Genomic DNA, 22,445 nt, shown 5'->3' on the forward strand with positions numbered 1-22,445 from the left:
TGGCTCTTTGGAATGACATTATTTGGGACCTAGGCTGTTATAGTATTTTTTTTATAGTAGTTTTTTTCACATGTGCAGTTTGTTGTTCATATTAAGCTGTAACTAATTTTACATTTACTTTTTCAAATGAAATAAAATTCATATAATAATTTCTGAACATAACATTGCATCTGTGTTTCAAAAAATTAGTTTTTGACATAAAACAGTTGCATATTAAACTTAAATTTAGCTTATCCTTCCTATTTTGTTGTTTTTTGGGGGCGTGTTAGAGTGGGATTCTGTTAGGTGGTCCTCAGAAAAAATTTGGAAGATAAATTGGTCCTTGGCCTGAAAAAGTTTGAGAAACACTGGTCTACAACATAGCACTTCCCATAGATATATGTATAAAGGCTAGATGGCTCAAGGCGGAGTCAGCTGTGTCGTCACTTGGCGGCCATCTTAGGTCAGTGCTGCATAGTGCTGCTCCCTGCTGCTGTGGACGGAATGTGAGTGACATACGCCAACTAAAATGCTCGTAACTTGCTGAATTCTTGACGGATTTACAAACGGTTTGGTGTATTACAAACCTTATTAACGTGGCTATGATTTGTGCTGATGCCGATGTTTAAATTGTAGCTTCACGTTTTGAGAAACGCTTAACATTGCAGCGTAGCTGTGTGTTTCATTGGCTGCCCTCTACTCTAAAGTGATACCACACAGTCGACATTTTCAATTATTAACAGGTTTCCTGAGACCAGTTTCTTGACAACCTAATCTTTTGTCTAAATGTCATTTTGTGGATGTGGTTGTATTTATTTGCTGGCTAGCAGTGAAGAGGTCGTAAGTGAGTCACCAAGCAATTGTAAATTGGTGGGAGAGGCAGGGTTAGTCTTTCGTTTCAACATAGCTTTGAGTTACACATGATTTCCAAGTGGTTTGGTTTCTTAAAAACATCTTTACATTTGGATTACTTTGTTGGTTTTTTGTTTACAGAACTTCTGATTACGCTTGTGGAAAATGCCTGATTTTTGTGCTGCCTACGGCTGCACCAACGAACGGAGCCTCCAAACCAGAACGCGTGGGATCACCTTTCACAAGTAAGAAAAGAAAATATTATGACTATTATTAGGATACTTAGTAATACAAGTTCTGCTAGGAATAGTGTAAATGAGACAACATTACAAGATTGGCTACATATATTTGCATACATGCAGTACATAGAATCAAAATGATAATACATTTTATACTGTATTTTAGTCCATACCCTCAATGTTGAAGGAAATAAAGGTGCAAGGTTAACAATCATTTATATCTGACTACTATTTCTCCCATTTGTAAGGTTTCCCAAATGTAGCGAGCGCCGGAGACAGTGGGAGCGTGCCCTGAGAAGGGAAGGTTTTGTGGCTAATGACAGAACACTGCTCTGCAGTGAACACTTCAGAAATGAAGATTTCGACAGGACAGGGCAGACTATCAGACTCAAAGCTGGAGCTGTTCCATCTGTCTTCAACTTCCCTGCTCATCTTCAGAGGGTACGTGTATAATTGGCCAACTAGATTACAAGGTGTTAAAGATGGATGCATCGATATTTAAATGTGATTTAATGTTACACTTTCTGCAAGTTTAGCAATACATAAAGTATATTACAGATCAATTGAGTATTTAACTATTTTTTCAGCCGGTAGCACCAAGAAGCACAAACGCTTCAAGAAAAGCAGGAGAAAACCTCCACCTGATGTTGTGAGTATTTGTACACATGAGGAATGTCACTAACAAATACACTAACCCTAATTAACTTCATTATATATATATATTTTTTTTTTTTTTCAAAGCCACAGCCATCCACTAGAGAGAGGCAAAGGAGTCGGAAGAGGAAGGCCCCTGACCACCAATATGCAATGCCTTCCTCTCCAAAGGCTCTTAAGGCCAAACTTGATGCAGCCATGGCCACAGTGCGTAAAATGTGGCGGGAAAAGAGCAATGCCTTGGCAAGGGTAAGGAGGGCCAAAAAGAACATGAAGGCTCTTCTGGAGGAGCTGAAAGCTAAGAACCTCATCAATGAAGAGCTGAATGACAAGCTGTAATGCTACTCAGGTAAAATAAATAATGACTTTAAATGTTTTGTCTTTTTTATGTTCTTTGTTAGACATAAAAATTACTATCAAAGGAGACTTACTAAATCACTTTTTCTAATTACATTTCAGATCTTCCGGTTCACCTCCTGTCAAGACAGGGTGCAGAGAACACCTGAAAATTCACCTTCCACATCCCAGTTTCTTGGAAAAGGTATTCTTCGTCTCTAATTTCAACTACAGTAACAACTTCAGCTACAGACTGTAGTGTCATGAATAGTTAAACTTACTGATCTAACCTAACCCTACCATCTGCTGACGCTGAAAAACAATGGAGGTCTTGTCATCCCATCAGCAGGCACCGTGAAGGTCGTCAGGGCAGCAGAGTGGGTTGTTCGGCAGGCAGTAGCAGATTCCAGGAGATCGCAACCCATCAAACTGTTGGAGGTCCTCTACATGGTGAGGAAGAGGATAGGTGGAGAGGATGTGTTTTTGCTCGGGGAGCACATCACTGACACGCGATATGGCATTGACAGTCACCACCATACACTCTTGACTCTGGTTGTGTCCCTCTTCTTCAAGCTAAGGCTGCACCACATTGCGAAAATGTCAACGCTTAGCTTGCAGAAAGACCGTGTGAGACAGAAGCTCACAAAAACTGTCCTTTTCAAAGGGCAGTAGCGCAAACTATTTGTGCACTTAAAGGATGGGTTTTCAACTGGTGGTCTGTTTAGTTTGCTACTCTTCTTTGATGTTTGCATGTGAATGGGTGAATGTGGGGCTTTGTAAAGCGCTTGGCTTTGGGCACCAAGACGGTGTAGAAAAGCGCTGTGCAAGTTCAGACCATTTAAGAGGGAGGAGGAGAGGGAGGGAGCTGTATTGATTATATTGTATTAATGGAAAGAGTTTTGTGTCCAATTGTGTCAATGTTTTTTTTTTTTTGTATATTTTGTATATTTTTTTTTTGTACGTTTTTTTCTAATTGTGTGCCTTTGGACCTAAGTAAAAAAAACAAAGACCCATCTCTTTTCTCTTTATTTTACAGAATGGCAACTTGAGACAGATTTATATTATACATAAATTTACACATGTATTTAATAATGTTAATATTAGTAATAAACTAAATTGCACTATTTCATGTTTCATGTACCTTATAAATATTGACATCATTACTGTGTGTGTGTTTATGGGTATACCTAGTACCTGTCTAGTCTGCTTAATATACTATTTTCTTAATAAACTCCGTGGCTATAATTTTTCACAAGTATGCAGTTAAATAGCCGCATCCCTGACGTTTATGACACACCAAGCCGTTTGAAAATCGGTTGAAAATTGAGCAAAATATAGTTATTTCAGCACTAAATGCACAATAGACTTTAATGTTATAACTGGACGAGCGGTCCTGTCCTAAGATGGCCGCCGTGTGACGTCGTCGGGTCCCATTGGCTCTCAGCGTCGAACTCCGTTCCCCCTATGTTTCCCTTTAGTGTAGTGTTTTTATAGCGTTTTCATCACGTTACATTTAGAAAGATTAAAGATTTGAATTGGTTATACTAAAAGGCAATAATATCATGTATTTTATAATACAATTTATTAAATATTTCATACATTTGAAAGTTTTCTATTAGGGTATTTCTTTTAAAATATAGCCTGTCTTTTTCTTTTTTTTCCTTTACTGGTTGTTTTAAAAATGTAATGTTTGCATATTAAATATATATTATACATATAATATGATTCATACTGTAAAAATAATTGACTTACCATTAAGAACAATACAGATACATTACTGAAATGCACACATATACATCTCAGTAGCCATTAAAACTTTAAATATATAAATAATAAAACCTATAACGTGATAAAAACGCTATAAAAAACACTACACTGAAGGGAAAAATAGGGGGAACATAAGGGGAACAGACTTCGACACAACACCTGTAAGCCATCTAGCCTTTATACATATCTATGGCACTTCCGCCGTCCGTCATGGCGTCCATAATAGACCAATTTAGAGTAGACGTCACAGTTACGTCACTGCAAGCTGCGCGCGCAATGCGGTTGCAGAAAAACAGTGGAAATGAATTAGACACGAGTGAAAAGAGCAAGATAACTCACTGGAAAATGTCCGGTTGTGCTGTTAAGTGTCAGAATAAGAATGCCAAAAAAGATGGCTTTCATTTTTATAGAATACCATCGTCAAAGACATCATTTGAAGATAAACGTAGGTGTTTATGATTACAATAAGCCCTTAAACGGACAGAATGGAGCAAGGAAATCATCTGGAAATCTTTTAATAATTAGAATAGAAAATAAGTAGAGAAGATGTCCGGTGTTCTGTCGAAGTCTGTTCCTTCCATGTGTTTCTTATAGCGTTTTTATCACGTTACAATTATAATTTATTAAAGAAGAAATAATAAAAAACAGGAAAATTATGAAATATTTAATAAACGCTATTATATATAATACATGATAGTATTGCTTTTACATGTACTTTAGCGATTCAGACTGTAAAAATATTTGATTTAGCAAAAAAGAACAATACATATACATTACATACATGCATATCAGTAGCCAAGCCATTTAAACTTTTTATCTATCTAAAAAAATAAACGTAATGTGATTAAAACGCTAAAAGAAACATTGCACTAAAGGGAAACATAAAGGAATCAGACTTCGACAGAACACCGGATCCATAAAAATCACGGTTTAATGCTTAAAACACTTCACAACCCTACTGCGGAGCAGTCACTTTCTGCAACCAGTTTGGCTCCGCCCACAAAAAACGTCATCTCTGTTTGCAAACACGAAATTGGTCTATTCGCGCGAGTAGAGCGTGACGTCACGTGCAAGGGGTATATATATATATATTGTAAATTATAGTAAATCATAATATACCATAGACATAGATTATTATAGTAATTGCTAGACTGTTAACGTATACAGTACTATAGTATTGTGTAGTATTAACTACAGTGAATTAATAAAATGTAGTATACTACGTGGTTCAAAAATACTAGTACACCTTAAACAAATGCAGAATAAAGTTAGTTATGCAAGTCAATTCAACCTACTATTTTAAGTTTTGACTTAAGTTGAAATTGCTTAACTTAATTTGTCAAGTTAAAGTAACATAAAAATATATGTTGATTTGATTTTTTTTACAATGTATCTAGGAGTTTTACTATAGTTTACTATAGTAAATATGAAAGTATACAGGACTTTTCATGTAAGATCAGTTTAATGTATTTTTTGTTTCTATTTATAAAGAGCATTTGGCTATCTATACATATGCACATTTGTGGTTAATATTAATATCCTAAAAAAACCCACACACGAGCAAAAACAAAGAGAATGGGCGTGTATGACAATCAAGGTAGTAATTTATCAGAAAGCAGGTTTGCCACAATAGCAGCTGTGTGTTTCATCTGTCTGTGCTGTGCTATATCTCATATACTTACTGAGCAGAGGTGGGGACAGAGAAACGCTCAGATCCAACATACAGCTGAACAGCAAACAGTCTTTAAAAAAACCTGGAGCTTTCCTTAATCCTCAGCCTCATCTTTTAAAGAGGAAACTTTACAGGACCTTCATAAATATAAGAAACATGACAGAGGTGAGTTTCATTCTTTTTGCTTTTGATAAAGTACGATCCAAAAGCAATAACTTTGACATTTAGTTTTTATCTATACCACATTTTTAATTTAGGTAACTCTGAGAAGTGACAACTAGTACACTAAGTATACTTTTCAGCAAAACACCTACTATGTATTTGCTTATATAGAAATCGTTTCTTTTTGAAAGATTCGTTTTATTTATGTGATGTCATTTGTAATTGTGCTTCGAGTTTATAGTTATCAATTTAAACCTGAACCCATATCAGACATTACTAAGAGAAAATATAAACGTAAACTATAATTATATCCAAAAACGAAGCACAATAGTACAAAAGTATCTAACTTTGAGCTTCATATTGCAGCGCTACAGGAAGTACAGTTCCAGGATGTGTCTGTTTCCTCCTTTTCCTCTTATAAGAACAAAAGACTGATGTGAAAATAACAACACACAGTGTGTTTATATGCATATGTTATAACAGTATTTGGACTCCTAAAAAGTTAGTTAATGTAATGTCAACCTAAATGTTATTTTTTTTTTTTAATGTAAGCATGTGATCAAAATAAAAACAATATCAGGTATACCAGGACACTTTCTGGTTGTCATTTGTTATTGAAACATGACCATATATACAGCACCTGACCTCAAAGTAATATGACTATTTTTACACCAATTTTTTACTCAAGCATGTGCTCAGCAGGGATCGGACGGTCTGATATCGGCAGACTGTGAACTGGCACAGTGTGAGACAGAGGTCAGCACTTTACTGCAGATTATCTCTGACCTCAACAGGAAGATGGACTCATTAATACCACGGTAAAACATAGGCTACCTTGCCCAAACAATCTTAAAGTATTATCTTGTGATCGGATGCGTGTGTTTTATAGAGAAACCAAAGCATGTGAAGCTCCGGTGCAGGTCAGTGGGTGCGTTATACAGCAGAGTCTGACGTCTCCAGCATGCAGCCTCACAGTGGTGGACACTGGCACAACATCTGTGGACCATGAGACCAGGAAAAACTCCAAGAGCTCAGAAGGCATGTTCAGTCTGTATAATATCTCATCATCAATCATAGTAAACACAGCGTCAGGGTGGACAGGGTGCTATTTACTGTGCTATTGATCATATACCAGACTTTTGTTTCAACATGCAAAGCTTCTTATTATATTTTAAAATTAGTACCCGTTTCACAGGGCACTGTATTATGTTTCTTTAATGCACAAGTACTAAAGTTTCATGAGAATCTTGAAGAGTTTCGTTGAAAGAATAAATACATTTTCATTCCTGTGCTAAAAACCCATAAGGTTTTTTTTTAGCAACATACAATACATTTTTTTAGACAAAATTTGAATTAAAAATTCTAAAAATCTCTCTCTCTATCTACCCATCCATCCTATCTGTCTCTCTCTCTCTGTCCCTTCATCCATTCATCCCTTACAAAAAAAATGTTTTTTTGTGGTAAAAGTGTATAGTTATTTTGTGGTTACCATGGTTTTACTACAGTTACCATGTTTTTTGGTTTTAACTGTAGTTAAACCATGGTTAATTTTCATAAGGGATTGTATCTGTCTGTCTGTCTGTCTACCTGTCTGTCTCTCCGCCCATCCATCCTTTGTGTCAATCTGTCCCTCGATCCATTGTGTCTGTCTGTCTGACTCTCCGTCCGTCAATCCTTTGTGTCAGTCTGTCTGCATGTCTGTCCATCTGTTGTGTCTGTCTGTCTATCCATTGTATCTTTCTGTCTGTATACCTGTCTGTCTCTCTGTCCGTCCATTTTGTGTATCTGTCTGTCTGTCTAGCTGTCTGTTTCTCTATCTGTCCATCTGTTCTGTCTGTCTATACATCTTTTGTATCCGTCTGCCTGTCTGTCCATCTATTTTTGTTGTGTCTGACTGTCTACCTGTCTGTCGGTCTGTCTGTCCATCCATTGTGTCTGTCTGTCTATCCTTGGTGTCTGTCTGTCCATTGTGTCTATCTGTCTGTCTCTTCGCCCATCCATCTATTGTGTCTGTCTGTCTATCCATTGTATCTTTCTGTCTGTCTACCTGTCTGTCTCTCTGCCCGTCCATCCTTTGTGTCAGTCTGTCTGTCTCTCTGTCCACCCATTTGGCGTATCTGTCTGTCTGTCCATCTGTTCTGTCTATCTATCCATCTTTTGTATCCGTCTGCCTGTCTGTCCGTCCATTTTTGTTGTGTCTGACTGTCTACCTGTTTGTCTCTCTGTCCGTCCTTCCGTTGAGTCTGTCTGTCTTTATGTCTGTCTCTCTGTCCTTCCATCCGTAGTGTCTGTCTGTTTCTCTGTCCGTCCATCCATTGTGTCTGTCTGTCTCTCTGTCTGTCTATCCGTAGTGTCTGTCTGTCTGTCCATCTGCTGTGTTAGTCTGTCTGTCTATCCATCCATTGTGTCAGTATGTCCATCTGTCTCTCTGTCCATCCATTTGTTGTGTCTGTCTACCTGTCTGCCTCCCCGCCCGTCCATCCTTTTTGTCAGTCTGTCTTTCGGTCTTTCTGTCTGTCCATCTGTTGTGTCTGTCTGTCTATCCATTGTATCTGTCTGCCTATCTCTCCACCATCCATCATTTGTGTCTGTCTGTTTGTCTGTCCATCAGTTGTGTATGTCTGTCTGAGTGTCTATCCATTGTATCTGTTTGTCTGTCTATCCATTGTATCTGTCTGTCTGTCTGTCTACCCGTCTGCCTTTCCACCCATCCATCCTTTGTGTCAGTCTGTCTGCATGTCTGTCTGTCTCTGTCCATCCATCCATTGTGTCTGTCTGTCTCTCTGTCTGTCTGTCCATGGTGTCTGTCTGTCTGTCCATCTGCTGTGTTAGTCTGTCTGTCTATTCATTCATTGTGTCAGTATGTCCATCTGTCTCTATCCATCCATCTGTCGGTCTGTCCGTCCATCCATTGTGTCAGTCTGTCTATCCTTGGTGTCTGTCTGTCCATTGTGTCTATCTGTCTGTCTCTTCGCCTGTCCATCTGTTGTGTTAGGCTGACTGTCTATCCATCCATTGTGTCAGTATGTCTGTCTGTTGTGTCTGTCTGTCCATTCGTGGTGTCTGTCTGTCTATCCATTGTATCTGTCTGTTTGTCTACCTGTCTGCCTCTCCGCCCGTCCATCCTTTTTGTCAGTTTGTCTTTCTGTCTCTCTGTCTGTCCATCTGCTGTGTCTGTCTTGTCTATCCATTGTATCCGTATGTCTGTCTCTCCACCCATCCATCCTTTGTGTCTGTCTGTTTGTCTGTCCATCAGTTGTGTCTGTCTCTTTGTTTGTCTGTCTATCCATTGTATCTGTATGTCTGTATGTCTACCTGTCTGTCTTTTCCGCCCATCCATCCTTTGTGTCAGTCTGTCTGCATGTCTGTCTGTCTCTCTGTCCATCCATCCATTGTGTCTGTCTGTCTCTCATCCATTGTGTCTGTCTGTCTGCCTACCTACATAACCCATCAGTTTTGAACAATGAGCCATATGCATTTAATTATTGTGCAAACTGTGGACAATTGTACTTTCTCTTTGCACACATGTGCCAAAACACTTGAAATTTGAGAATTGAGCAATTGAGAAAAACTGTAATACATTTATAGATGTGAAGTGCGCTCTACTTCACATACAAATAAACAAAACAAAATTATATGGTTTATGCTTCACAGTATTTAGTATTTACAGTTTTTCTCACTCACTTTGGTACATTTCTCGAATCATCCTCGACATTTGCAAAACAGTAAGTGCATTTCTCAAAAAAATTGTATTGTTGGAGCGATGGAAACTAACATTGTCCCAAACTATTTGGCAAGTAATCTCCAATCCCCCCCCCCCTCTTGTTCTGGGATGAGATCCCTGTGTAGACTGTCTAATAAGGTGACAATTTACTAATTCAGGACATTTTTAGGAAAAAGTTTAATGGATATGTATAGAAAAATGCTTGACATATACAACTTGCTATGAACTGATGCCGAAATGTTGTGGGGAGTGAGACTTATTCAACAGAGACTCATAATATATAATAAATACATTTTAATCAACATGACATAAACAATTGATAATGTAGGAAAAAGCAGAGAATTGTACATAATCGGTCCGTGTAACGCTTTTCAGTTCTTTTTTCAATTTGCACCATCAAAATGAATCAAATGAAAAATTGGTTTCAAACTTTCATTTTTCAATTTTCATGAGTACTTTACAAACGGAAAATTGTCTCTCGGTTTAATTTTCAATTCTACGTGTTTAGGTTGTTGCTTTAGAATTTCAGGTTTTGGAACAAACAGAAAAATGACGACTTATTCTAATTTTCCATTTCTGTTTTTGCGTTTGCGGCTGGAACGTACCATTATCGCCGGGGGTGGAGTGTAGTCTACAGCCGGTCACGGACCCACAGCGCTATCGCGTTAAATCTCAGCACATTTATCTCCTCTATTTATATTACACATTTATTAAATATATTTTGAAGAACAATAATGCCTGTAAACATTTATCTATCGGACCTCGGTTGCCGTTTTGGTTTTTATCAGTAGATGGCGATGTAACGGCAGTAAAGTGCATGGACTCGAGAGGTGATGGATAAACTTGTATCTGCCGCAGTTCAGCCTGCATAATGTCTCGAACATTTTAATCATGTGTTATCCCGAGATATTACGAGGTAGCGAGTCAGGTTTGTCACCTGAAAGTTGCCGTTTCGAGTCTCACGGGCGGCCGCTTGTGACGTGCCCTTGAGCAAGGCACCTCCCAACAAACACAAAACGTTCCCCTAACGTTCCCATATGGTTCCCATTTGGTTATTTTTTTGGGAACCAAATAAGAACGTTCTGGGAACGTTCCCTGTAGGTTATTTTTATAATAACCTAAAGAGAACCTTCCCGGAACGTTCCCTGCAGGTTATTTTTAGTTTTTTTTTATAACCTAAAGGGAACCTTCCCGGAACGTTCCCTGCAGGTTATTTTAAGGTTTTTTATTTATAACCTAAAGGGAACCTTCCCGGAACGTTCCCTGCAGGTTATTTGTTGGTTTTTTATTTATAACCTAAAGGGAACCTTCCCGGAACGTTCCCTGCAGGTTATTTGTAGGTTTTTTATTTATAACCTAAAGGGAACCTTCCCGGAACGTTCCCTGCAGGTTATTTGTAGGTTTTTTATTTATAACCTAAAGAGAACCTTTCCGGAACGTTCCCTGCAGGTTATTTTTAGGTTTTTATTTATAACCTAAGGGTAACCTTCCCGGAACGTTCCCTGCAGGTTAGTTTTAGGTTTTTTATTTATAACCTAAAGAGAACCTTCCCGGAACGTTCCCTGTAGGTTATTTTTAGGTTTTTATTTATAACCTAAGGGAAACCTTCCCGGAACGTTCCCTACCTCCTGAAAAAAACAGCTTAAACCAGGCTAAGCTGGTTGGCTGGTTTTAGCTGGTTTAAGATGGAAATAGCTGGCCAGCCTGGTCAAGCTGGTTTCCCAGCCTGGTCAAGGTGGTCTCCCAGGCTGGTCAAGGTGGTCTCCCAGGCTGGCCAAGCTGGTCTCCCAGGCTGACCAGGCTGGTATTATGGCTGGTCAAGCTGGTCTCCCAGCCTGGCCAGCTTAAACCAGCTAAGACAAGCCAGCCTGACCACCAAGCAGGCATGACCAACCTTCAACGTTGAAATTTGATTAAAATAACCTCAGTTGTTTTTTCAACATTGATACAATGTTGAAACAAAGGTGAATGGTAAACGATTGCTAAAGGTTAATACAATGCTTAAAAATCAACGTTGAAATTTGGTTGAAATAATGTCAGTACGGCGAATGCTAAATGGTTCTTTTATGACATTTTAATTTGTGAATCCTTTAGATAAAAATGTAAAAACTCATTTAATGAAAATACTTATTTTTATAAAATTTAACAAAAGTAATTGATCAAGTTAAAAATATATTAGACACATGCAAATAAATCATCTTTGTATCTTTATTTTTCCCTTTTAAAACAAGTGCCTTTTTGGTAAATATTTTTCTAGGTTCCTCATATTATATAATGTTTAAGAAGCTAAAAATATTTTTTGTATACTATTTGATTGATTTTAACACTGGTGGGGCATTTGATTTCCATATGAATTTAGGAGATGGATTAGGCTATTTTTTTAAGCATTATTATGGTTGTTTTATTTTTATTATATTTTCATCACAATGTCTAAAATATAACGTTTCAAATTAGTGCTGGGCAAAGATTAATCCTGATTAATCGCATACAAAATAAAAGTGATTTTTTTTTTGCATAATATATGTGCGTGTACTGCATCTAATTATTATGTATATTTAACCACACACACATTCATATATTAATTTCAGAATTGTTTTATTTATATATCTTTTTTTATTTATATTATAGATTATATAAAAATATAAATAAATATATATAAACATGTAAATGTTTCTTAAATACATATATGAATGTGTGTGTATATATTTATACATAATAATTAGACACAGCACACACTCATATATTATACCAATAATCACTTTTATTTTGTATGCGATTAATCGCGATTAATCTTTGCCCAGCACCATTTCAAATATAAATTTTAAGAATACCCTTAATAATATAATAACATACAACCTTTTATCTGCTTTCTTTATGGTTTCACAGACAGCTCCCTCAGCCTTTTGTATGCAAAACATGCCCATGCGGGCCCACTGTGAGGTATATTGTGGGACAGTGTGGGCAAGGCAAACTCACACCACATCCCAAATGGGCCCCCAAATTATCATTGTTTGTTATTATCTTAGCAGATAATTTTCTTTTGATGTTTGTTGTTGTTGTTTAATCAAAAACCAGTTACTACACTTTTATTATAATAAAACCATTTTTTTATTTTTATTTTTTTATAAAGCTCTGTCCATTTAGAACAAAATGTGCATGCATGTTTATGAAATAATTGAACCCACCCCCGGGTGAAGATCTAAAAAGCTATGTTTTAAAAGCACAATATTTCTGTTTATTTTAATACAAGAAATGTTTATTGTTAAACAAGTTCTAATTTTCAGTTCAGTCTGGACGTGGGACATCTTTTTTACCATCTTTATTGTTCTTTAACATGTTGTCTTTTGTTATGTGTTATTAGCGAGGGGCAACCTTCCGATCTCTCTAATGAAGCCAACACCGAAGTGATTTAAACTGCAATTCATCGACTGGCTCCAAAAGGGAGTCAATTCCCATAGACTCCCATGTTAAAAATTGCCAACTTTACAGTAGAAAATAATATGTTTACAGCCTGGTACAAAAAGTGTTTTTGGCCTATATAGCTAATTTTGCCCGTCATGACAACTGTGAGGGGGGTGAATGTTTTTGTAACTCATCCGTTTAAATTATATTAAGCCTTAAACTTCTGCATAATTAAGGGCGTGGCCGCTTGAGTGTCGGTTGAACAGCCACTGCTGTCACTAGACTCGCGCTAGGCGGGCGTGGTTTCACCTCAGCTTCACCCATATCCCGCCTCTTTACGTCAATGTATCGCGAGAGCGAGTCAAGAAATTACACTCTCGCGGTACAATGACGTTTACCTGTCAGCGCAGCAAGAAGTCGAACACACGTATTTGCGTGCGCGCGCCTCGGTCCTTGTGAGTTCAAAGTGGATTTTAACCGTTTACCTCAGACGACAGTTTTCATTTCTATGGTAAATTCTAAGGTAAGTTTTTATTAATTCCTGGTTAAGTCATTAAAATAAGTTCACAGTTATGTTTGTTTTGTTTTTATTAACAGTTAATTCGATATGACTAAAATATTCTGAACTTTAATGTTGACCGTTGATGCAGTGGTTTGACTGAGCTCGTGACGCATCTGAGCTAATGTAGTAAAGATCTTAAATTTGTCTTTACCTTCTATAAAAATGTGTTATCCTCGTTCTTCAAATTTATTTGACATTGTTTAGTTAATTATAACGCAAGTTATTTAAATGTAGGGTTTGACGCGTAAATGTAGGGTTATTTAACTTACAGTACGGACACACAGTTTTCAGTAAGTTAGCCTGTTAAAACGGTTAAGAATTTAAACAGAAGCCATCAATTCTGGATTAATAACTATTGTATATTTATGTTCACTTTTCTTTACAGGTCATTTTCTTGTTGTGTTGTGATGTGTTCCATTGGCTGAAGAGTAAGTATTATTTTGTGTTTATATTTGCATCCAATACATAAGCGCCCAAAAAGTGCATATCTGGTTTATCATTGTCATTAGGAAAATATAAGAAAATAATTTAGGATACAATGGTTATTGTTCAGCACAGCAATTCATTTCTTTTTGATTTGATTTGATTTATTGGACAAAAAGTGAAATAACACATTTGTCAAGGATAACACAATAAAGTTAAAATAACTTATTTCCATTGTGGTCCTTAATGTCACTATTCCTTCTACAGTATGTAAGTTAGGCTTACATATTTCAAACCCTTTGTTTTCAATAGACAGAGCCAGAAGTGAATTCATAGTTCAGAGTGGATGTTGACATAAGTTTTAGAGAGGCTTCATATTGACATATAAAATTTGTCTTTGTGGTGGTGTACATAACAGCATTATTTTCTATCTTTATGTATTATGGCTTTAATCATAATTTTTTAAATGATGGCTATGTCCATGACCTACCACCCACCATTGTAACGCACCACCAAGCTAGCATTTTGCAATAGAAATCAATAATTTACAATTTATTTTTGAAGCATCTCCCCTACAATATTACAATGCATTTAGTATTTGTTTTGTATTCAGATCAAATTCTACAAATCGTAATAACTAAGATGCAGTGTTTTGTATTTCACAATTTATATTTTCTTTTGAAAAGGGGCCATGACTTGTTTTTTATTTTATTATGTGTTTCATATTGTAGGCAGATTACCATGCAATTTGATGAAGTGTGATAAAATACACATAGGTGAAGTTATTTGTCTTTCCAGATGCCCAAATCTGTACCACTCAAAAGGTAATGAAGTGACAGTGTACCATGACAAATAATGTAAACATTATTTCTTTCAAAGTTGTACTTGGGCCACAGTTTTTTCTATTTCTAACCAAAACATTACATTTATGATTCTATACTAATGAAATATGTTTTTCTTTTTTTCCAAACTTTATCAAATGCAATGATCGCTAAGATGAGCCTGAAGAGGAGATTTGGGAAGATGCTGTTTCATAAGTCTTTGCTTTGCCAGATCACCTGTGGTAAGTTTGTAAAAGATATATTAAAAATAGGACCAGAACATCTCCTAATCAAATTTTTTGATCAGGTCGGGATGTCTGCTAACATGATGCCTTGTTGGTCTGGGCGAGTTTGAAGTCTCTCACAGACAGTCCAGAAGGTCTGGAGTCCATGTTAGCTTTTATTGGTAAGGGACTGCACAAAAGGCTGTTTGACCCACACCTAAAGCAACCAGTCAATAGCCTCTTTCACACAGTAGTTCTGGTAAATTACCATGAATTTACCAGAATGAATTTACCAGTAAATACAAAAATGTGCTGTTCACACACGCAGTGACGTTCCGTCTTTTTACCAGTAAGACATCATTCACACATCAGTATCAAAATACCGGTAAATTCGTTGAGAAAGCGGAAGTTCCTGTGGGGTGCGGCGAGCTCAGTGTTGTATTTGTAAACAATCCACGTCGTTCATATCCACGGTCTGTATTTTGTTGTTTTCACGTCTGTGGTAAACAGTCGCGAAGTTGCTCATGATGACTAAACAACATTGCATGAGGCGACGTCAAACCGAAAATGCATTTTAAACAACAGTACTGTTTGCACTTTAGGCTTCACAGAGGGCGTGCTACGTCGGGAATTCTGCAAGTAGGTGGTAAGCTGTTTTAAACAGCTTTGGTGAAGAAATATGGATGTAAACTTCAGGTGTGCTCGACTTTCAAGCAGCATGTGTGTGGAAACGTCCGTAAACAGTGCGGGGGTAAACGCATCATTTGTATTAAACATTATGATTGGCCCGAAGCTGTCAGCACGGTCTGACGTCGTCTGTTCTAAATGCCGGTAATCCTATATTTTTCGTTCACACATAGCGCTTACCGGTAAAATACTGGTAATCTTACAACCTCTCTTACTGGTAAATTGGGAGCACTGATTCACCGGAAAGGTTCTGTTCAACTTCACACATGATCTGTTAACTGCAATTTACCAGTAAATGTTTGCTCTGTTCAGCATCTCTTTGGGGGGAGGGTTTTAAAGTTGATATGACCTAAGTATTCCGACCCTTTACTCAGTACTTAGTTAAACACCTTTTGAAGTAGCAGTTACAGCCTCAGGTCATTTTGGGTATGACACAGCAATCTTTGCAACTTCTGGATTCATTTGTAACCAAAGCATTCAGAAGCACCATTCACTTCTATAGTATTCTTTTATCCTACTATGGAAGTCAATGGTGCTTCAGGTCAGTTTGGTTACAGACATTCCTCAAAATATCTTCATGTGTTCATCAGAACCCATCAGCAACCATCAAGAGAAATTGGAGGCAGCTGAGCTAAATTGCAGATATTGATGCAAATGATCTGAATATGTATAATGTAAATACGTACATAAGCTAGGCATGTTCCAATCCTAAACTTTCAATAGTTAATGGACATTTATATTATATTTCACAAGTTAATAATGATTTATATGCATAAAATAATGATTTACTGACTGCTTAATATGTTCTAGACTTTAAAAACGGTTGTGTTAAAACAAACCCAATCATTGTTATTTTTGGGACACATTTAAACTCACTGCCTTGTCCCAAACTAGACACAGCTGTGTTTTTATTTGAACAACACATTTGTGTTACTTTTAATACAACGTTGTTGTAAACACACAGAGTTGTGTCTAGTTTTGGACAACGCATTTAGTGTTTTTTAATGTAATATATAAACACTGATTGGGTTTGTTTTAACACAACCATTTTAATAAGATACTGTGATTTTAGAAGAATGCAAACAATTGCTGTATGTTAGAATTGTTAATTTTAAATTGCTCACACTGTAGGACTATAATTAATTACTACAGTAAACAATTCTGCCAAATGCATAAATGCAACAAAGTATATAGTCAGTATGTGTTCATAATTATTTTCTACTTATTAGAAAATACATGTTGTTGTTGTTTTAGATTAACTACATACGGTCCCTTGGGGGAGCCAACCCAGGTGAAGTCCACTGAAGTCCCGATTGCCTACAGCATGAAATGGAGGAAGGGTAAGAAAGCCTTCCAAATGCTTAGAATCTGCCCTTTAATAATAGGCAAGCTTTCTTTTTCGTCTCATTGTTTAAACTCATTTCTGTCCGTTTATTCTCAGCAATATCCAATTAAAAGAGACAGAATAAGATTGGACCAGAATATCACACTCTAAATTCTGCTGGGTTATTTTTAACCCAATGCTGGGTAAATATTGGACAGAACACATGGGTTACCTTTTAAATAAAGCACTGCATTGAAACAACCCAGTATAGGTTTATTTATTATTTACTGATGCAGTATGCCTACTAGAAATGGGTAAATTAAGGCATGCTCAAGAAGAAAAGTGGCCAAGAAGAAAATACATTACGTTAGGACTAGGGATGCTCCGATCGATCGGCCGCCGATCGGTATCGGCCGAAAACGTCATTAAATGACTCGATCGGTCCTCGCTAAATTTGCCGATCTCATAAACCGATCTTTCTGTTTACCTTTGTCAACATAGGGCTCCTGAATGCGGCTGCAGTTAGAGACCATTTTTACGCAATGCGAGCATTTTTATAACCCATCGCTCGTGTGTGACATGAAGATTTGCATTTCTCTCTTTGCGCTTGCAGAGATAAGCGTATTTTCTATGAGGACGCGATCTGATCAACAGCGCGACGCGTCTTCACATTCCCATCAAACAGCGTATACAACACACATCTATCGCGGATAATTGCATCCTCATGCCAAAAGTTTATTATTTGCATGCGTTTTAAAGTTTGAGCGTTTAAACTTTCATTTTCCTCACAGCTGCTCTTGTCCATGTACATCCGGCGCATGCACACACAGAAGCCTCAGTCATCAGTGCACGTGAACAGAGTGATCTCTCTCACGTCTTAAAGCTACAGTATCCTAATTCATCTCTCAATAAAATCACTTACTGCTCTTCACTAAAGAACTGTTATACTTCATACGAATGCGTGTATGTTTAATTCATACAGTTTAGACTTTGAAGTGTTTTATTTTTATCACTTTTAACTGACATAAGACTTTTTAAAGGCATATTCAATTTCTCTTTGCAGAAGAAATATTTGTTGTGCTAATTTTTTGATTCTCTATTAAAACAATAATAAACCTAATTACTGCAAGTAATATAACAAAGGCAACATCTGTGTTATTACTTTATCTAGAAAAAATGTTACCAGTAACAGTCATCAAAAAGCTTGCACATCAGCTTGAAAAATCGGTATCGGCATTGGTATCGGCCGATCACGAAGACAACAAATCGGTGATCGGTATCGGCCTGCAAAAACCCTGATCGGAGCATCCCTAGTTAGGACTAGGCCTGTCGCGATAAACGATAAATCGATTAATCGCACGGTAAATAAAATGAGCTCGATCATTTTTTTCGGCCGCAATAATTCACATTTGCATGCTTGTTTGTTTTCCTTGTCTCTATCTCTCTACCAAAGAGACTGGATGACCGCTCCGTGCAACGAGTGACAAGGAGTGAACCCTCGTCAGTCATTTGTCAGTCGCATGATCTGTGTGGGGAGGGGGGACTCCTGGCGTAGCCTATCACAGTAGGCGTACTGAGGAGGATGAGCGCCGCGTAAGGAGTGTAGCAGGAGAAAACACTAGTTGAGACGAGAGTTGAAGAAAAAGATGGATTTACTAGAGGCTGTTTACACTTGTCATTAACATGCGTTTTCATCAATCGGATCACAATGTTTTACGTCTTTTCTGACTTTTCTGACACAAGGTGAACAGTGCTATTTTTAGCCTTTCATTGATAAACTAAAGCGGGTGATCTCCGCAGTTTCATTTTGCAAGTGTGTGAAAGTTGCGCGATCTTATTTCATCAATTGCGCTGAAAATTCAGAGAAAGCTCTAACATATACATGTAGAAAATACTGTGCAGCATGTTTACTTCCTAAACAAGCAGTGGACATAATATTAGTTTGCGTCCATATAAACTCATAATTACTCCCGCTGGCGTTTAAATGACAGCGGAGAGACTCGACCACCGTCTCGACAGACCACCCCTCACAGTATTCAGCACAGAAGCGGTCGAAAGTGTACAAAAGAGACGGATTTAAATACCAGGTGTAAACGTGATATGTCTCTCTCGTCCACTTGTGATCTGATCAAAAACACATCTTAATACCAAGTTTTAACAGCCAAGTTTCAAAACCAAACGCTACAGCTGCAGTGTGGGAGTACTTTGGATTTAAACCTAATGACCGAGGTGAACCACTAAACCTGAACGAGCCGTTATGTCGCATTTGTGGTAAAAACGTAGCACTTAAAAGTGGCAACACGACAAACATGCATATGCACCTAAAACGCAATCATCCTGTTATTTTGTTCATTTCTTGTGGATATTTAAAATGTCTTCCAGTTCCAGTATTACTTATTGTTTAGAAATAAAAGTTTATAGATCTTTGAAAAGGTGTATCTGCATTATTATAATGGTCCCGGAGCATCAATGTTATCGTCTATCGCGATAAATTCTGAGGCAATTTATCGTCTAGCAATATTTGTTATCGTGACAGGCCTAGTTAGGACTGATGTGATTTGTAACTGGTACTGATGTGCTTATAAAATAAGAAAAACATACAAATGATCAGAATATCAACTTGCATAATTATGCATGTAGTAATCATAACAACAGTTACAACCATACATCACAATTGTGGTTATACAGGAGTATGAGTATGACATGACATGATGAACTTGTATGTTTAATTCAGGGGTGGCAAATGTTGGTCCTGGAGGTCTGCAGTCCTGCAGAGTTTAGCTCCAGCTCTAATCAAACACACCTGAACAGGCTAAAATCAAGGTCTAAAGAGTTACTAGAAAGCTACGGGCAGGTGAGCTTTTATCAGGGTTGGAGCTAAAATCTGCAGGACTGCCCTCTCCAGGACCAATGTTCGCCATCCCTGGTTTAAATGGCACATATTTTACAAGGCCAATTCTTATGAATTTGTACAGTAAATCATACAAATACCTATGACTATTATTAAAATAAGAATGAATTAAATCAGTACAATGAGCCACCTCGTAACATACATAGTACTAATTGCCATGAGATTGTGTTTTTTTATAATCAGCTGAAAAATTAATTTAATTCTTTCATCGAATTGTATTTACAATCTACACATTATAGAAATTATTGACTGTGATTATTTTATTTTGTTTACAGAATCAACACAGAAAAACTACAAGGCATTAAAGGCCCTTGACGTGGAAGACTTAATTGCATTAGCCCTGAAATTTGCCCCACACAGAAATTTAAAATGGTAATCATATTCAGTGTTTCCCACAGGATTTAGAGAGACTTTTTTAGAGCATGTGGCGATTACGTCACACGCTAATTAGCATATATGTGACATGTTTGCGTTTGATCGAGTGTTGGCACCTGAAATATGTTTAATTTCTTCTCTTTTATCTGTCACATTATATTGCATATTACAGTTTTTCTCAGTTGCTTAAACACATTTACTGAAATTATGCCTCATATTCTCTAAACAGTAAACACAATTGCATAACATCTCACACAATACTCCAAGTATTATATTTTCAGGTCAAAATTAAACTCTACACTCAAAACCATGGAGGCAACAGTGAAGCGACTCAAATTAGGCTTTACTGTACTCGTGGCTCAGCCTCCCTCATAATCATACCATGGACAAGGACATGGTCAGCTAGAGTGGCTTGAATCTGAGACTGCTTGTCACTTTTCACCATGTCCTCCTCCTCTTCCTCCTCCTTCAACAAGTCCTCTTCCTCCTCCTTCTTTCCCTCCTCCTCCTCCTCCTTTGCTAATTGAGCCTTAGCTGTGCTGACTTGAGTGAACAGTATTGAATGCTAGGGCTTTCCATATGACCACATGGTGTAAGCCCCGAGAGATGTAGGGATTTGTGTGTAGAGTTTTGAAGTAAAACTTCACTGATTTAAAACTCATGTGTTAAATCAGGGGAGTAGTGTTTATTGTTCAGCAAATTGATTTTGAATGATTGTGCTTCTTGAAAAATGGCGTTATGGTTTTGAAATTTTAGTTCAAAAGCCTGTTTATAGTGTTTCCGCAATCGAGAAAAACTGTAAAACAACTGCATGCTATTTTTTACATATTACCTGTTCGGTTGTCAGACATGAAACGAGTATACTATAAAGTAGTGACAAAACACGACCCAGAAACACCTTGTGTTCAATTTAACCAGTTGTTCCTTTAACGGCTGCTAAAATCCTGATTTATAAACGCGACATCGTCTGAAGCGCTTGCAAGAATGAATTAAGCCGTTTACCAGTAAAATATAAATGTAAATTGGAACCACCATACTCAATTCCACAGCGACATCTTAAAATAAAAACTTGTTTCAATCTGTATAAAAACTGTACTATTGCAGTACTAAACTTTTACCAACTTGTAGCTGTCGAAGTAACAAAAAAAAACCTTTTGAATAGATTTGTTCTAAAAATACTAAGGTAAAAGAGAATCATTTTGCTGATTAAATCAGTTGTTGTAGAGAAAATAGCCTACTTTTAAAGAAACCATGCGTAAAAGATAGCATACTTTTGAAAATTATTGTGTGAAACTTTTTTACTTGTATACACTTTATCATATTGGTTTAATAACTCTGCTTGTTCGAATATATATATATATATATATATATATATATATATATATATATATATATATATATATATATATATATATATATATATATATATATAGCCTTTATAGTTTAAAATAAAATGTCGTAAAGAATCATTATCAAAATTACTAATATCCTGGCGCTGAACTTTTTCTTGTTTGTATGTCTCTTGTTTATCACTATACCAATATAATTATTTAAAATGAAATATTCTTCTGATAACCAAACTGCAGCGCACTAAATATATTTAAAACTTTTTACGAAGAAGTAGGCCTACACAAAACGCGTTTCAAATCTGTATATGCATTTTTATCAGACCATTTGACGGGGTCGTGCAACTTAATGATAATACTTTTGTCATTGAATTATTCATCTAAATGTTTAACCTAATGTTACACTAACTTACGTTGCCTTTATTGTTTGTTACTTTTGCAGATGGCAGAGATTGCTGTGGAGTTCTGAAGTTCATTGTTTAAATGTTTTCATTTTTAATATATTAAAATGTTTTTTATGATACAATGTTCTACATGTTTATTGCCAATTTTATGTGTTATATAAGCAAATTATCTACCCTATTATATTATTATCTAAGTCTATAAATTCTATAAATGTTCCTGTGATTAATGATTTTGATTTTATGTCTACGAATAAAGAATCCATGGATCAACATGGATTGTGTGATTATTTGTTCATTTAAATAGATTATATATAGATAAACTTAGTTTATATAGTGAAATTGTGTTTTTTTTAAATGATTTAATTGTGAATTTTTATTATTAATGGTGCCTAAATATAGGGAATAACTAGAGGTTTTGAGAACGTTCCGGGAACGTTCTGGCAAGGTTCTGCAAACGTTCTGAGCAGGTTAGGTTGATGTTACCCGAATGTTCCCGGAACGTTCTAGGAACGTTCCCGGAACGTTCTGACAAAGTTAGGGGAACGTTCTGAGAACCTAAAAATAACGTTCTATTTCCGTAA

The 22,445-nt window shown here is 36.7% G+C and overlaps 2 protein-coding genes and 1 long non-coding RNA gene across 6 annotated transcripts in view; all 3 read left to right on the plus strand.

Annotated features, from left to right (window-relative positions):
* Positions 1-389: 389 nt before the first annotated feature.
* Positions 390-2,301, plus strand: LOC135719366 (THAP domain-containing protein 6-like). Its single transcript, XM_073811785.1, is given in 6 exon segments — positions 390-1,076; positions 1,319-1,511; positions 1,658-1,704; positions 1,707-1,719; positions 1,812-2,073; positions 2,184-2,301. Coding segments are annotated over 5 exon segments (585 nt in total). The 5' UTR covers positions 390-996; the 3' UTR covers positions 2,064-2,073; positions 2,184-2,301.
* Positions 2,302-5,513: 3,212 nt separating this feature from the next.
* Positions 5,514-22,445, plus strand: part of ushbp1 (Usher syndrome 1C binding protein 1) — a 34,008-nt gene continuing 17,076 nt past the window's right edge. The window contains exons 1-3 of one of the 4 annotated variants that reach the window (XM_065241822.2): positions 5,514-5,664; positions 6,361-6,479; positions 6,551-6,699. In XM_065241822.2, coding sequence (XP_065097894.1) covers positions 5,656-5,664; positions 6,361-6,479; positions 6,551-6,699 — 277 coding nt within the window. In that variant the 5' untranslated portion in view covers positions 5,514-5,655. Of the gene's footprint in view, positions 5,665-6,349; positions 6,480-6,550; positions 6,700-22,445 lie in introns of all 4 variants that reach the window. The other 3 variants (XM_065241824.2, XM_065241823.2, XM_065241825.2) reach the window with 3 other exon arrangements.
* On the plus strand, positions 12,266-22,136 carry LOC135719216 (uncharacterized). The gene is made up of 8 exons (XR_010521043.2): positions 12,266-13,310; positions 13,735-13,777; positions 14,504-14,596; positions 14,769-14,835; positions 14,901-14,999; positions 16,759-16,844; positions 20,015-20,111; positions 21,903-22,136. It is a non-coding gene; the product is annotated as an uncharacterized lncRNA (long non-coding RNA).

This window comes from Paramisgurnus dabryanus, chromosome 14 (assembly GCF_030506205.2).
Source record: "Paramisgurnus dabryanus chromosome 14, PD_genome_1.1, whole genome shotgun sequence".
In the NCBI taxonomy this organism is placed as follows: Eukaryota; Metazoa; Chordata; class Actinopteri; order Cypriniformes; family Cobitidae; genus Paramisgurnus; species Paramisgurnus dabryanus.